At 48.0% G+C, this 14463-nt stretch overlaps 1 protein-coding gene across 1 annotated transcript; it reads right to left on the minus strand.

The window, feature by feature from the left end:
• On the minus strand, positions 1 to 11239 carry LOC139564911 (riboflavin-binding protein-like). The gene is made up of 6 exons (XM_071384810.1): positions 11083 to 11239; positions 9904 to 10111; positions 9646 to 9739; positions 9338 to 9466; positions 9112 to 9208; positions 1 to 1630 (listed from the first exon to the last, which is right to left on the minus strand). Exons 2-6 carry the CDS (start codon positions 10064 to 10066, stop codon positions 1259 to 1261), a joined length of 855 nt encoding a protein of 284 aa, XP_071240911.1. The 5' UTR covers positions 10067 to 10111; positions 11083 to 11239; the 3' UTR covers positions 1 to 1258.
• Positions 11240 to 14463: the final 3224 nt, after the last annotated feature.

Raw genomic sequence — 14463 nt, forward strand, 5'->3', positions numbered from 1 at the left:
TGATTTTGAAATCCAGTGTTTATTGAGGATATCAAGAAACAAAAGAACACCAAATAGGTATTCATGTCACACTCAGACAAACAGGTTCCCTTTTGGTCCTCCATTCTATAGACGTTCTATAGAGTTTGGCTCTAATTCTACTTCACAGCATCTTGAATGACATTGCCTGAATAGAGTTCCGATGCATTATCAAACTAACACAAACGCCTTACTGGCATGAGTCATGTTTCTACATCAGCAGTCTAAGTCTGTCCTTTGCGCAGATTCTCTTTCTGAAATTCAAGACTTCCTCCAGCTATAAAGAAATCTTCATCATTTTTACAGCTGACTCCTATGGTTGCAGGATGGCAACCACTCTAATGATGTGGCTGTGCACCACCATCACAAACACCCTACCTCCCTCCTCCACTATCAAATATTTCATGACATGAAAACAGTAGTACATTACGTTATATCACGATAGTAAAATATGCCAAGCGTGTTGACAGTTCTACAGGTATGTCTAAAAAGGGTGTTTAGGATTGAGGAATAGAGGAATTTTGGACGCTTCAGTATGGATACGTATATCTCCTGTATGCCTAGTCTGATGGCAAAGTTACACAATACAGTTTAGAAACTACTGCAGTCTACTGATGAGTAAACACAACTCTGCAGTATGATATGCACCGAGGCAGTCCCAGGCGCCTCACAAGATGATAGATATTTTCATTTGTAGGCCTACTAATGTAGCTGCAAGACTACATATGTTTATAATGAGCATACATGCCAAACATTGATGGCGATCATGAATGGTGTCACCTGTTTTAGCAACTACTTTACTTTATTACATTTACTTTTACAGGGACAGTGGACATTAATCAACATTATTACTGTATAAAAGTTTTAGTCAGCCGGCTAATTTTCAACTGCAGTCCCTGGGCCAAGTACCATGTAACAACAGACTGTAATACAACATGATGTCATACACTTTGATGTTAGCTGTTGATTGTTTTACCTTTCAGAATAATGTTACGGTCAATGTCACTATTCGTACATTATTTACACAGTGTTAAAGGCATGTCATGTCATAATGATTTATATGTTTGGTATTACATCAAAATATGGAGCGTCTCTAAGCAACATTTGATTGATGGGTTATAATGGTGCGTAATGATGAGAGGTACAGTATGTGAGGTAAGGTTAGTTATAGGAGCAAGATATGACAACCCCAGCTTGGGGACAGTGCTACAGATTCAGAGATCAGATTCTGTCAGTTCATCTACAGCCCACTCCCACTACCCTCCACATCATCCACCACAACCGAGCGTTTCCGCATCACAATGTTGCCGTTGCTCCTCCGCGCCTGCGGGGGCAGTGTGGCAGGCTTGGTCTGAGGCTGCGTGTGGCACGGGGCACGGTACTGAGGCAAGCCACTCTTGGTGGTGTCCAGCTCCTCTGGGTCTTCCTCCAGGGCCCTGAGGGCAGCGATCACCTCCCTGTCCGAGGGGCTGAGGGTCAGGCATCCACAGGGACGTCCACCATTACCATTGCTAATACTCTCACCCCCCTCCCGTTCCTCCTCCTCATCCTCCACTGTCATGAAGGCGTCCCCCCACAGGCTCTCACACAGGTCCCGGCCGTGCTGGTACATCTGTGGTAGCAAAGAGCAAATCATTGGAGATGTAGTTTGACATTAGATTCAATATGACCCTTATTTTTTCTGTGTGTTGCAAAGTATACCTCTGATTAAGGCACTCGTTTAAATTGGGACTTTTGATTACACAAAGATGTACCTTTTTTGAAAAAACAAAACAAAGCCTTTGCCAGGCAGCAGCTGCCACTCCCACCCCTCTCTCTCCCATCCATTAGTGCCCTCATCATACAGAGAAAGGCTTTTAGAGACACGGGGGAGCAGCACACTTCTGCTCATCTGTCATCTAAAAGCCAGCTGATAGAGAGAAATATGTAAATATGTTTTCCCCTTCACTTTAATCCAAATTCAGGTTTTAGGGCCAAAAAAAACATAATTAAGTCTACATTTCTCAGAAAAGCTTGATATTGGAAAAGCTTATTAGTAGAATGGTAGTGACACCATGGGTCTACACATTTACAGATGTAGGATCTTAATTGGATCACTCTTTGTTGCTGAGAATTTTCCTGTACCCCAAGCAATGCAGATGAGCTTTGTTATTTACATAAATTAACTGAAAACCCAATCTAACAGACAATTATATTAACAGTATGTCACGACTTCTACAGAAGGTGGCTCCTCTTCCTGTTCGGGTGGTGCTCGGCGGTCGTCGTCACCGGCCTACTAGCTGCCATCGATCCCTTTTCCCTTTTCTGTTGGTTTTGTCTGATTTGTTTCACCTGTTTCTTGTTTAGATTTTGAGTTGGGCTATTTAAGCTGGTAGGCCCGCCTGCTCTTTGTGCAGGCTTGATTATTTTTCCCACTGTGTTGACGTGTGGTAGTGCGTGTTGTTTAGTTACCTGTTTTGGGCAATTGTTTGATTACGCCCAGTTTCGTGGAGAGGACTACTTTTCCCTGTGCGTATTAAAGCGCTATTCTGAACTTTCTGCCTCCTGCACCTGACTCCGCACCCACTACGCCTAGTGTGTTACAGAAGCCTGTACCTACTAATGGAGTCAGCAGGAGCAGCGGCCACCCCTCTTCCATCGATGGAGGAACGCGTTCTCCATCATACCACCATCCTCCATCGGATAGGGTCTGCGATGGACCAGATGATGGAGAGAATGGACCGATGGGAGAGGAGTGGTCTCCCCACTTCACCTCCGGCGCCTCCGACGAGTCCACCTACTCCACCCCCGGCTTCCGGCTCCAGCGCAGTTCGTATTGCGCCTCCGAGGGAGTACGATGGAACGGCGGCTGGGTGCCAGGGGTTTCTCCTCCAGCTTGAGTTGTACCTGGCTACCATGAGGCCGACTCCCTCGGGGGAGGAGAGTGTGAGCGTCCTCGTCTCCTGCCTGACGGGCCGAGCTCTGGAGTGGGCCAACGCGGTCTGGAATGGCCCAGACTCGGCGAGGGATCACTATCAGGAGTTCACCCGCCGTTTCCGGGCTGTATTCGACCACCCTCCGGAGGGCCGAGCGGCGGGTAAGCGACTATTTCACCTTAGGCAGGAGATGAGGAGTGCGCAGGACTTCGCGTTGGAGTTCCGGACCTTGGCCGCTGGGGCCGGGTGGAACGACAGGGCCCTGATGGACCACTACCGGTGCAGCCTCCGGGAGGACGTCCGCAGGGAGCTAGCGTGTCGGGACACCACTCTCTCCCTAGACGAACTTATAGACATGTCTATCCGGCTGGACAATCTGCTAGCTGCCCCCCACCTCCTAGCCCTCCCGCTCCCATTCCTATGGAGTTAGGGGGGGCTGCTTCGAAGGGTACCGGAGGAGGAGGCTCCTCCTGCACCAACTGTGGTTGGAGAGGACACACGGTCGACTGGTGCTGGAGGAGTCCCTCTGGGAGTCGAGAGGGCAGGCAGAACACTTCTCGGTCACCCCAGGTGAGTCAGCATCAAACTCACCCAGAGCCCCCTGTTGGTCACATGTTTGTATAAATTATTTTCCTTGATTTTTCTCCCTCTTCCCAGCATAAGGCACTAGTCGATTCAGGTGCAGCTGGGAACTTTATGGATCGCGGACTCGCCCTCAAGTTGGGAGTTTCCATTGGTGCCACGTCGGTGGAGAGTCCAGACCAGGTGTCCACTGTGCGCATTCCCACTGAGTATGCCGATTTGGCTATCGCCTTCTGTAAGAAGAAGGCGACTAAATTACCACCTCATCGACAGGGGGATTGTGCGATAAACCTCCAGGTTAACGCTGCGCTTCCCAGGAGTCACGTGTACCCATTGTCCCAGGAGGAGACGTTGGCTATGGAGACATATTGGCGCACCCGGACCCCTCTTTAGCGTTCAGAGTAGAGGTGGACGCGTCCAAGGCTGGGGTGGGTGCCGTGCTATCACAGCGTTCGGGTACACCACCGAAACTCCGCCCCTGCGCTTTCTTTTCGAAGAAGCTCGGTCCGGCGGAGGGTAACTATGATGTGGGGGACCGGGAGTTGTTGACTGTGGTAAAGGCCCTGAAGGTGTGGAGACACTGGCTTCAGGGGGCTAAGCACCCTTTTCTCATCTGGACTGACCACCGGAATCTGGAGTATATCCGGGCAGCTAGGAGACTGAATCCGCGTCAGGCAAGTTGGGCCATGTTCTTCACCCGATTTAGGTTCACCATCTCGTATAGACCAGGCTCCCTGAACACTAAGGCCGACGCGCTGTCCCGTCTCTATGACACGGAGGATCGGCCCATCGATCCTACTGCCATCCTTCCAGCATCTAGGCTGGTGGCACCGGTGGTATGGGAGGTGGACACGGACATTGAGCGGGCGTTACGGGTGGAACCTGCGCCTCCACAATGTCCTACTGGTCGTGCGTACGTGCCGCTTGGTGTTCGTGATCAATTGACTCGGTGGGCGCACACACTACCCTCTTCGGGTCATCCTGGTGTGGCGAGGACAGTGCGGGGTCTTAGGGGGAAGTACTGGTGGCCCACCTTGGCTAGGGGCGTGAGGTTCTATGTCTCTTCCTGTTCAGTGTGTGCCCAGAGTAAGGCTCCTAGGCACCTTCCTAGAGGGAAGTTACAGCCCCTCCCCGTTCCACAACGGCCGTGGTCTCACCTGTCGGTGGACTTCCTTACCGATCTTCCCCCGTCTCAGGGGAACACCACGGTTCTGGTTGTTGTGGATCGGTTTTCTAAGTCCTGCCGTCTCCTCCCATTGCCCGGTCTCCCTACGGCCCTACAGACTGCGGAGGCTCTATTTACCCACATCTTCCGGCACTACGGGGTGCCGGAGGACATCGTCTCTGATCGGGGTCCCCAATTCACGTTCCGAGTGTGGAGGGCGTTTATGGAGCGTCTGGGGGTCTCGGTTAGCTTGACCTCTGGTTATCATCCCGAGAGTAATGGGCAGGTGGAGAGAGTGAACCAGGAGGTGGGTAGGTTTCTGCGGTCGTATTGCCAGGACCGGCCAGGGGAGTGGTCAAGGTACGTACCATGGGCGGAGTTGGCCCAGAACTCACTCCGCCACTCCTCCACGAACATGTCTCCATTTCAATGCGTGTTGGGCTACCAGCCGGTCCTGGCGCCGTGGCATCAGAGTCAGACCGAAGCTCCTGCGGTGGAGGAGTGGGTGCAGCGCTCCAAGGAGACCTGGAGGGCCGTCCAGGAATCCCTCAAGCAAGCAGGTGGACCGCAGTGAGGCCCCCGTGTTCGTACCGGGGGACAGGGTCTGGCTCTCGACCCGAAACCTACCCCTCCGCTTGCCCTGCCGGAAGCTGGGGCCGCAGTGTGTGGGGCCATTCAAAGTCCTGAGGAGGATAAACGAGGTGTGTTATAGATTACAACTCCCTTCCTATTATCGTATTAACCCCTCGTTTCATGTGTCTTTCTTCAGGCCGGTGGTAGCTGGTCCCCTGCAAGAAGGTGAGGTGCCGGAGGTCCCTCTGCCCCCTCTGGACATCGAGGGGTCCCCGTCGTACACAGTACGTGCTATTCTGGACTCGAGACGGCGGGTGAGGGGCCTGCAGTACCTCGTGGACTGGGAGGGGTACGGTCCGGAGGAGAGGTGCTGGGTACCGGTGGGGGACATATTGGATCCGTCACTGCTGAGGGATTTCCATCGCCTCCATCCGGATCGCCCTGCGCCTCGCCCTCCGGGTTGTCCTCCAGGCCGGGGTCGGCGCACTGCGGGAGCCGCGCGTCGGGGGGGGGGGGGGGGAGGTGGGGGGGGTGGGGGGGGGGGGTACTGTCACGACTTCTACCGAAGGTGGCTCCTCTTCCTGTTCGGGTGGTGCTCGGCGGTCGTCGTCACCGGGCCTACTAGCTGCCATCGATCCCTTTTCCCTTTTCTGTTGGTTTTGTCTGATTTGTTTCACCTGTTTCTTGTTTAGATTTTGAGTTGGGCTATTTAAGCCGGTAGGCCCGCCTGCTCTTTGTGCAGGCTTGATTATTTTTCCCACTGTGTTGACGTGTGGTAGTGCGTGTTGTTTAGTTATCTGTTTTGGGCATTTGTTTGATTACGCCCAGTTTCGTGGAGAGGACTACTTTTCCCTGTGCGTATTAAAGCGCTATTCTGAACTTTCTGCCTCCTGCACCTGACTCCGCCTAGTGTGTTACACAGTATTACACTTTTCATGTAGCCTACTTTTGGCCTCTCTCCTCTCTCCTCTCTCCCCCTCTCCTCTCTCCTCCCTCCCTCTCTCCTCTCTCCCCCTCTCCTCTCTCCTCCCTCCCCCTCTCCTCTCTCCTCCCTCTCTCCTCTCTCCTCTCCCCCCTCTCCTCTCTCCTCTCTCCCCCTCTCTCATCCTGTCAGTCTGAGGGATAAGGAGTGAATGAGTCACCCAGAACATTTAGGAAGCACTGCTATATTCACTGTGTTATTAGAAGGATAGCGCTGTTGCTGTGCAGCAGATAGCTACTAGCTGGTCTTATTACTAGCCTCCTCTCCTGGGGTGGCCATGGTCATGTGCCTAACCCTAGTGCCTAACCCTAACCTTACATTTGTTTTCATTAATTTTTACAATATAGAAAATATTTTTACTTTGCCGTTGGCTGGATCTAGAGGAAATCGCTCAGTTCTGCCTTAAGGATAAGATTCATCCCAAAAACTGTCAACCTGCTGTTATCGCAACACAGGCTTGCCAGTCTGTGTGCATGTTAGTGCAGAGTCACTGCCCACTTCAGACCCAGTGTTTGAGTGGAGAGCGTGAAGAGAGTGTTGGTTTCCTTGTTGATGATGTTAAGAAGCCCCAGCACATTGCTGTGGCCAGTGAGGCGATGGCGAGGAGCCAACAGATGACGAGGGAGAAAGCCAGAGAGGAGCCAGGGAGAAGGGCCAGGGGGACATTTTGATGGTTTGTACGTGTGTGTACAGTATTGTGTGTGCATGTACAAATGTTTTTGTGTGCGTCTAGCTTATGTGTGAATGCAGTATGTGCATGTGTTTGTTTGTGTGTGTAGCCTATATGTGAGTACAGAATGTGCATGTGTTTGCTTGTGTGTGTGTGAGCCTATATGTGAGTACAGAATGTGCATGTGTTTGTGTGTGTGTGTGAGCCTATATGTGAGTACAGAATGTGCATGTGTTTGTTTGTGTGTGTGTGTAGCCTATATGTGAGTACAGGATGTGCATGTGTTTGTGTGTGTGTGTGTGTGTGTGTAGCCTATATGTGAGTACAGAATGTGCATGTGTTTGTTTGTGTGTGTGTGTAGCCTATATGTGAGTACACAATGTGCATGTGTTTGTTTGTGTGTGTGTGTAGCCTATATGTGAGTACACAATGTGCATGTGTTTGTTTGTGTGTGTGTGTGTAGCCTATATGTGAGTACACAATGTGCATGTGTTTGTTTGTGTGTATGTGTTTCCGTGTATATATTTGGGCACACTGTGCTGTGTACAGTGGCCCTGAGGCAGACTGAAGCATTGTCAGCTCGATTAGGGAGGACATGTGAATGGGTGAGGTGCAGTTAGCTTCACAATTCCTTTGTCTGATGAGGAATCAAACGGAACATTCCAGTCTAACCTACAAACTGTTTACCTCAGACTATGTTAAAATAATTGTTTTTTGAACAGCTGATGATCATTAAAAGAGCCGTCATTATAATGCCTGGACACAAATTGCTTCCAACCTCATTTGAGTTCCAAAGTCAGTTGCTCTTATGCAAAGGGTCAAACTAATGAATAGCATAAATCTGTGAAAATATTGTTATTGTGTAAACAATATTTCTATTAGATGTGAGTTGTTTTGTTCAAACATTCTGACTCCTCCTTATGGGGTCTTTTGGAGGTCTCTGTGTAGCAGGACCCTCATATTCAGAACAGCTTAACTTTAATTGAATGGCCTCACAATAATTACGTTTTTATTTGGTATATTTGTGGTTCCCTGACCTGCCTCTTCCACATAAACATACACACACTCCTGTCACCTCTCATCATCACATCCAACCACGGATTATGTGTGTGCGTGTGTGTGTCAGAGGGGGCTGGTGGGAGGAGCTATAGGCGGACGGGCTCACTGTAATGGCTGGAATGGAATCAATGGAACCGTTGTTTTTCCATGTGTTTGATGTGTTTGGTACCATTCCATTCATTCCAATACAGCCATTACAATGAGCACATCCCCATACATCTCCTCCCATCAGCCTCCTCTGGTGTGCGTGCATGTTTGTGTGTGACTGGGAGGTTCACAGTTGGTCCCAGCTGTGCACAAGCCCTGGGTCACTCTGCCTCTTTTTATATCCTCCTCTGTCCAGTGGAGCAGTACAGAGCAGAGCCCAGGGGCGGACTGGCCATCTGGCATTCTGAGCAAATGCCAGACAGGCTGGACCATTTTTTATCACAGTGGGCCTGTCTAACTTGGATTTTTTTGTGCAAAATCATCATTATCTGGCTAATAATGGGGGCCTCGAGGAAAGAAATGGGCCAATGTGGGTCCTCGAGGAAAGAAATGGGCCGGTGTGGGGGACTCGAGGAAAGAAATGGGCCGGTGTGGGGGCCTCGAGGAAAGAAATGGGCCGGTGTGGGGGCCTCGAGGAAAGAAATGGGCCGGTGTGGGGGCCTCGAGGAAAGAAATGGGCCGGTGTGGGGGCCTCAAAGAAAAAAATTGGCAGGTGTGGGGCCCTCAAGGGAAAAAATTAGCAGGTTTGTTAGAAATGCCAGGGCCGATTTCTGGTCCCAATCCGCCCCTGGCAGAGCCCCTCCTTTATTCCACTGAGCCAGGCTCTGTGTCCTTAACCCCTCACTGACCACTGAGACCAGCAGTACCAGTACAACTAACACTGACTCAGCTATACTACCATGATTCTTTGCTAACCTAGCCTTGCATGTCAGGCTTCTATATCTTCCTATAGCTCTATCATAAGAGACACAGCTGGAGAAAGAGACTAGGACGGTTCTTAACTTCCTCAAAGAAATGAATCATTGAGTCTAAATATCTCTTTTTGAAAAATATATATATTTTTAGCAAAGTTAAAACACAGCTCAACACAGCATTACAGCCAACTCAACATGACTCCCTCCCATGAGACTGGCTGCTGCCCATTTAATCAACAGCCTACCTGCTGATACGGCACACAGTTCCCAGTGCAGTTCTGTCCTCTGGGGTCTCTGGCCCAGTTACGAGCACATGTCATGTCCATCCTGCAGGCCTCATACCTGAAGAAAAATGTTATGTTGCAATGACCAGATGACAGATCAACATTTGATACTGCTGGATGATGTGATTAGCGCAGAGCCTTCAGTACAGTTTAAATTGGGGACCCTAGATTATTGTAGTGAGCTCACCAGTCACGGCAGAAGCTGTGGCACAGTGGCACGGCCTGCATGGAGGACTGGAGGTGAGAGTGTGGCCAGCGTGCTGCATCAGGGGAACAACGGTAGAAACAGGTCACACGCTTCAGGAAGTCCTCACACCTGGACATAGAAATAGATGAGAGAGAGGGTGGACCACAGCATGTAACTCTCTCTTTGCTCCAGCAGTGCAATGCTTTTGTCTCTGTTGGCTATTGGCTATTGGCTTTGATGTGACAGATTGAAAATATTGGTTATATCAGCTAGTCATGATCAAAGGCCGCTGTAAAATGCAGACTTACTTCGGGCTCAGTTTCCCACACTTGTCCCAGGGGCTGTTCTTCTCACTGATCATGGGATTAAGGTCCTGGATGTCAACCTCTGAACAACATGCATCTGATGAGAGAACAGATATGGATAGATTATGACCATGGGGAGACACATCATCTCATAGAAGGCTTGAGGATTTAGATAGTAAACTTCCAACAGCAGTTTTCTCTCTTTATCATGGTTTGAGGATGCATGTTGTTGTCTTTAAAAAGCACAGTGCTCTCACTCACTCTCAGCATAGATTGTGCAGTCTTTCAGGTGAGGTTCCTGGCTGGGCGTGGCCTTCTGTCTACCGTCCTGTAGACACGCCCCCTCCAAACACAAAATGCGACCAATCAGGGTAGCCGCTAAATATGCACAGACCAACGGCAGGGAGTTTGACGTGATAGCCATTTCTTCAACCTGCGATACGTTCAGCTAGCCGGCTATAATCAGGACCTTGGACAGCGGAGCGGGAGACAAGCGGGTTCAGTGAACCATACAATATGAAGACCAGTTTTTTAAATAATGTGACATTTGAATGTTTCCCTATTGCCTATAGCACTAAAGAAAATGTGTCCCTATTGCCTATAGCACTAAAGAGAATGTTTCCCTATTGCCTACAGCACTAAAGATAATGTTTCCCTATTGCCTACAGCACTAAAGAGAATGTTTCCCTATTGCCTATAGCACTAAAGATAATGTTTCCCTATTGCCTATAGCACTAAAGAGAATGTGTCCCTATTGCCTATAGCACTAAAGAGAATGTTTCCCTCAAAAAGGGAGTAAGATCAACCACCACTGATCAAAAACGGTCTAGTCTGTTCATAACATAGTTTGTATTCAATGACGTGCCATGGAGCATCTAGCCTAATTAAGGAGGTTCAAGGATTGGTGTGATGTATGACACAGCCTGTGAAATATTAAGCTATAGCCTATCTAGCCATTGGATAACGCTAGGCATGCATAACAATACCTGATTAAATCCTAAATATGGTATTTTCTTATGAACTTCCGTTTAAGTATTTTATAGAAAATGAGTTACAGACATGTTTAACACATTTCAGAGTTTACTAATCGCTTTGTTAGATGTATAACAATGTAGGCTACTTATTGTAGGTCGTCTGTATGTAGGCTACTTGAGACTATCAGCTACAAACCTACAAATGACTGACTTTCTTTCAGTAAAACGATGACCATACCCGACAAACTAAACTATCAACTAATAATTTGACGAGAAAATAATTAATACTTGAACAAATGCAAAGATAGGCTACTGTAAAACCATGTTTGATTAGCTTTAAACAAAATAACGGGAATGACAAGATTTCACACCACAACATCCCAACTGCGTAGTTTGCAATCTGTGTCCATTTGTTTATTTTCCACTATCGACAAAAATACTTTACGCCTCGCCTGCCTTAGCCTACCTGTCGGTGGGAGAAACCGTTTTCCTATTCTGCTTCGTCTTGTGCGACGTGTTTCCTCAGCTTTGGAATCGTCGTCGAATCAGCACCACTCTACGCAGCTCTTCCTCCTGGCTGACTGCTTGTTATGACCACTTCTTCCCAGGGGCAGCACGATAGTTTCTCACTGGTTTAACCGAAGGACATCTAAGCTCCTGGCCACCTCCCCCACCTCCTCCCCCGACCTCCCCCTTGCTGGTAATCCATATTACACACACACACACACACACACACACACACACACACACACACACACACACACACACACACACACACACACACACACACACACACACACACACACACACACACACACACACACACACACACACACACACACACACACTAATTACATTAGAAAGATATGTGTGGAGGTATTCCCATCCAGTATTGTACCATGTAATATGATGACATTTAAATGATTTGGCCTGAGCATATTATGTCCAGGTAGTGTCATTCTGTATCAAACGTACTGTCATTCTGTATCAAGCACCAGTTACTGAAAAACACCAGGATATGGTTGTCAGTGGATTCATCAAATTGATTTGGTCCTATATGAACGTGTTGGCGCGGCGTTGTCCTTGGTATAAGTGCATCCTCCTCAAGTGCTGAGTCACCTGTCCTCCCCTCCTCCCACAAACCCAGAGGTCAGGGCTTTGTGTGAAGGGGAGGTGAAGAATGAGATTTGATACTGTATGATATGCTGAGAGCATTGGAATACATCTCCCTGCTGACAACCATTGCCCCACAAATAACTTCAATCTGCCACTTGCAGAAAAATCTGCACTCCATTTTTTCCCCCCAATGAGGCATACATTTGTTTCAATGTTTGTTTTGATGTTTGGGCCTGTGTGACATACTGTATGTTAGTGAAAATAGAGATCCAAACAGACACTTTGCCCAGTGCTCATCCTGTCCTGTTCTCTTGTCCTGTAATCTCTCTCCCCCTCAGACCCGGGGTGCCAACTAATCCCTGCCCCAGACTCCCTGTGTCGTCACTAGCCTTTTGGCCTCATCACAGCAGATGGAGTTCCTTGTGGCCTAGATACGATTGCCTGAAACCAAGAACCTGAAATTATATAACAATAAGATATGACAATGAGATATGACAATAAGATATGGCAATAAGATAATGACATTCTGATCCATTATTGGGTTTGGTAGCATTGGTGTGCAATACCTTGAGTCTTATATAAGTCCATTGTACAGTATTGAGTTCAAGTGTATTCATAGAAGAAAAGGATGGAGCTTAATGGAGCAATAACATATAGTAGACCTATAGAATGCCTAGATTCATATCATCCTATTGGCAGGAGGAGGATTCTACACATTTGCCTCACATGGGCCCAAATTCACCAGACAGTTTCATAATCAGGGGCCGTTCACAATGCACTTATTTACGAGGATAAGGGGGCGAGAGGCAGACAGAAACAATTTCCTTTTGGCAATTAGAAGGTGAATAATGATATCCTTTGTGTTGGAGCTATTCAGGGACCAATGAAATGGGGGACAGAGATTTGCATTGCTGTGAACTGTTGTTTTTAATTAACCGCGAGGTTGCCGGGAACCAGTCCTAGAGTTGGCAAACAGTGTAACGATCCTTGTTGTCTCGCTAATTGCAAAACATTCTTTGCTTTGATCCACTGATCCATTTCTTAAGCTTTTGTTTTGGTTTTCTGATCGGTTTAAGAGTTGTGGACAACTAAAGAGGAAGACAACTCAAAATACTAATCCCTTTTGAATTTCCAAACAAATCAAAAAATATTAGTGTAGTCTGTGTTGCTTTGCAGAGGCTGTGTAGTGTGATTATGTAAGCTAAGAGAGGCCACACACAACCTGACCTCTCACACAATGACAAGTGAAATACAGACTGATTGGAATTCCAGGCCAACAGAATGTGGCCTGAGTATTACTTCCTGAAGACTGGACCCTAGAAATGATCTGAAAAATATTGTGTGAAATGACAGAATATTGATAGCGTTACATACTTTATATGATCAAAAAAAGAAAACTACAACTCTACATACAGTGCCTTTGGAAAGTATTCAGACACCTTGACTTTTTACGCATTTTTGTAGGTTACAGCCTTATTAAAAAAAAAATGTAATCGTTTTTTTTACTTAATCTACACACAATACCCCATAATGACAAAACAACAACAGGTATAAAACGGAAATATGAAATTTAAATAAGTATTCAGACCCATTACTCAGCCTCAAGTCTTCTTGGGTATGATGCTACAAGCTTGGCACACCTGTATTTGGGGAGTTTCTCCCATTCTTCTCTGCAGATCCTCTCAAGCTCTGTCAGGTTGGATGGGGAGCGTTGCTGCACAGCTATTTTCAGGTCTCTCCAGAAATGTTCAATCGGGTTCAAGTTCGGGCTCTGGCTGGGCCACTCAAGGACATTCAGAGACTTGTCCCGAAGCAACTCTTTGCTGTGTGTTTAGGGTTGATGTCCTGTTGAAAGGTGAACCTTTGCCCCAGGTCCTGAGCGCTCTGGTGCAGGTTTTCATCAAGGATCTCTCTGTACTTTGCTCCGTTCATCATTTGCCTCAATCCTGACTAGTCTCCCAGTCCCTGTCGCTGAAAAACATCCCCACAGCACGATGCTGCCACCACCATGCTTCACCGTAGGGATGGTGACAGGTTTCCTCCAGAAGTGACGCTTGGCATTCAGGCCAAAGTGTTCAATCTTGGTTTCATCAGACCAGAGAATCTTGTTTCTCATGGTCTGAGAGTCTTTAGGTGGCTTTTGGCAAACTCCAAGCGGGCTGTCATGTGCCTTTTACTAAGGAGTGCCTTCCGTCTGGCCACTCTACCATAAAGGCCTGATTGGTGGAGTGCTCCAGAGATGGTTGTCCTTCTGGAAGGTTCTCCCATCTCCACAGAGGAACTCTAGAGCTCTATCAGAGTGACAATCACTTCCCTGACCAAGGCCCTTCTCCCCCGATTGCTCAGTTTAGCCGGGCGGCCAGCTCTAGGAAGAGTCTTGGTGGTTCCTAACTTCTTCCATTTAAGAGTGATGGAGGCCACTGTGTTCTTGGGGACCTTCAATGCTGCAGAAATGTTTTGGAACCCTTCCCCAGATCTGTGCCTCGACACAATCCTGTCTCGGTGCTCTACGGACAATTCCTTCGACCTCATGGCTTGGTTTTTGCTCTGACATGCACTGTCATCTGTGGGACCTTTATATAGACAGGTGTGTGCCTTTCCAAATCATGTCCAATCAATTGAATTTACCACAGGTGGACTCCAATCCAGTTGTAGAAACATCTCGAGGATGATCAATGGAAGCAGGATGCATCTGAGCTAAATTTTGAGTCTCATAGAAGAGTCTAAACAC

The sequence above is a fragment of the Salvelinus alpinus genome, chromosome 36, assembly GCF_045679555.1.
Source record: "Salvelinus alpinus chromosome 36, SLU_Salpinus.1, whole genome shotgun sequence".
Classification (NCBI taxonomy): domain Eukaryota; kingdom Metazoa; phylum Chordata; class Actinopteri; order Salmoniformes; family Salmonidae; genus Salvelinus; species Salvelinus alpinus.

Coding starts and splice junctions, on each gene's coding strand:
- LOC139564911 (XM_071384810.1), bottom strand. CDS start 10,066: ATGGCTATCACGTCAAACTCCCTGCCGTTGGTCTGTGCATATTTAGCG. Junction 9,467..9,645: donor TGTGGGAAACTGAGCCCGAA/GTAAGTCTGCAT, acceptor TTCTATGTCCAG/GTGTGAGGACTTCCTGAAGC. Junction 1,631..9,111: donor ACTGTGTGCCGTATCAGCAG/GTAGGCTGTTGA, acceptor TTGCTACCACAG/ATGTACCAGCACGGCCGGGA.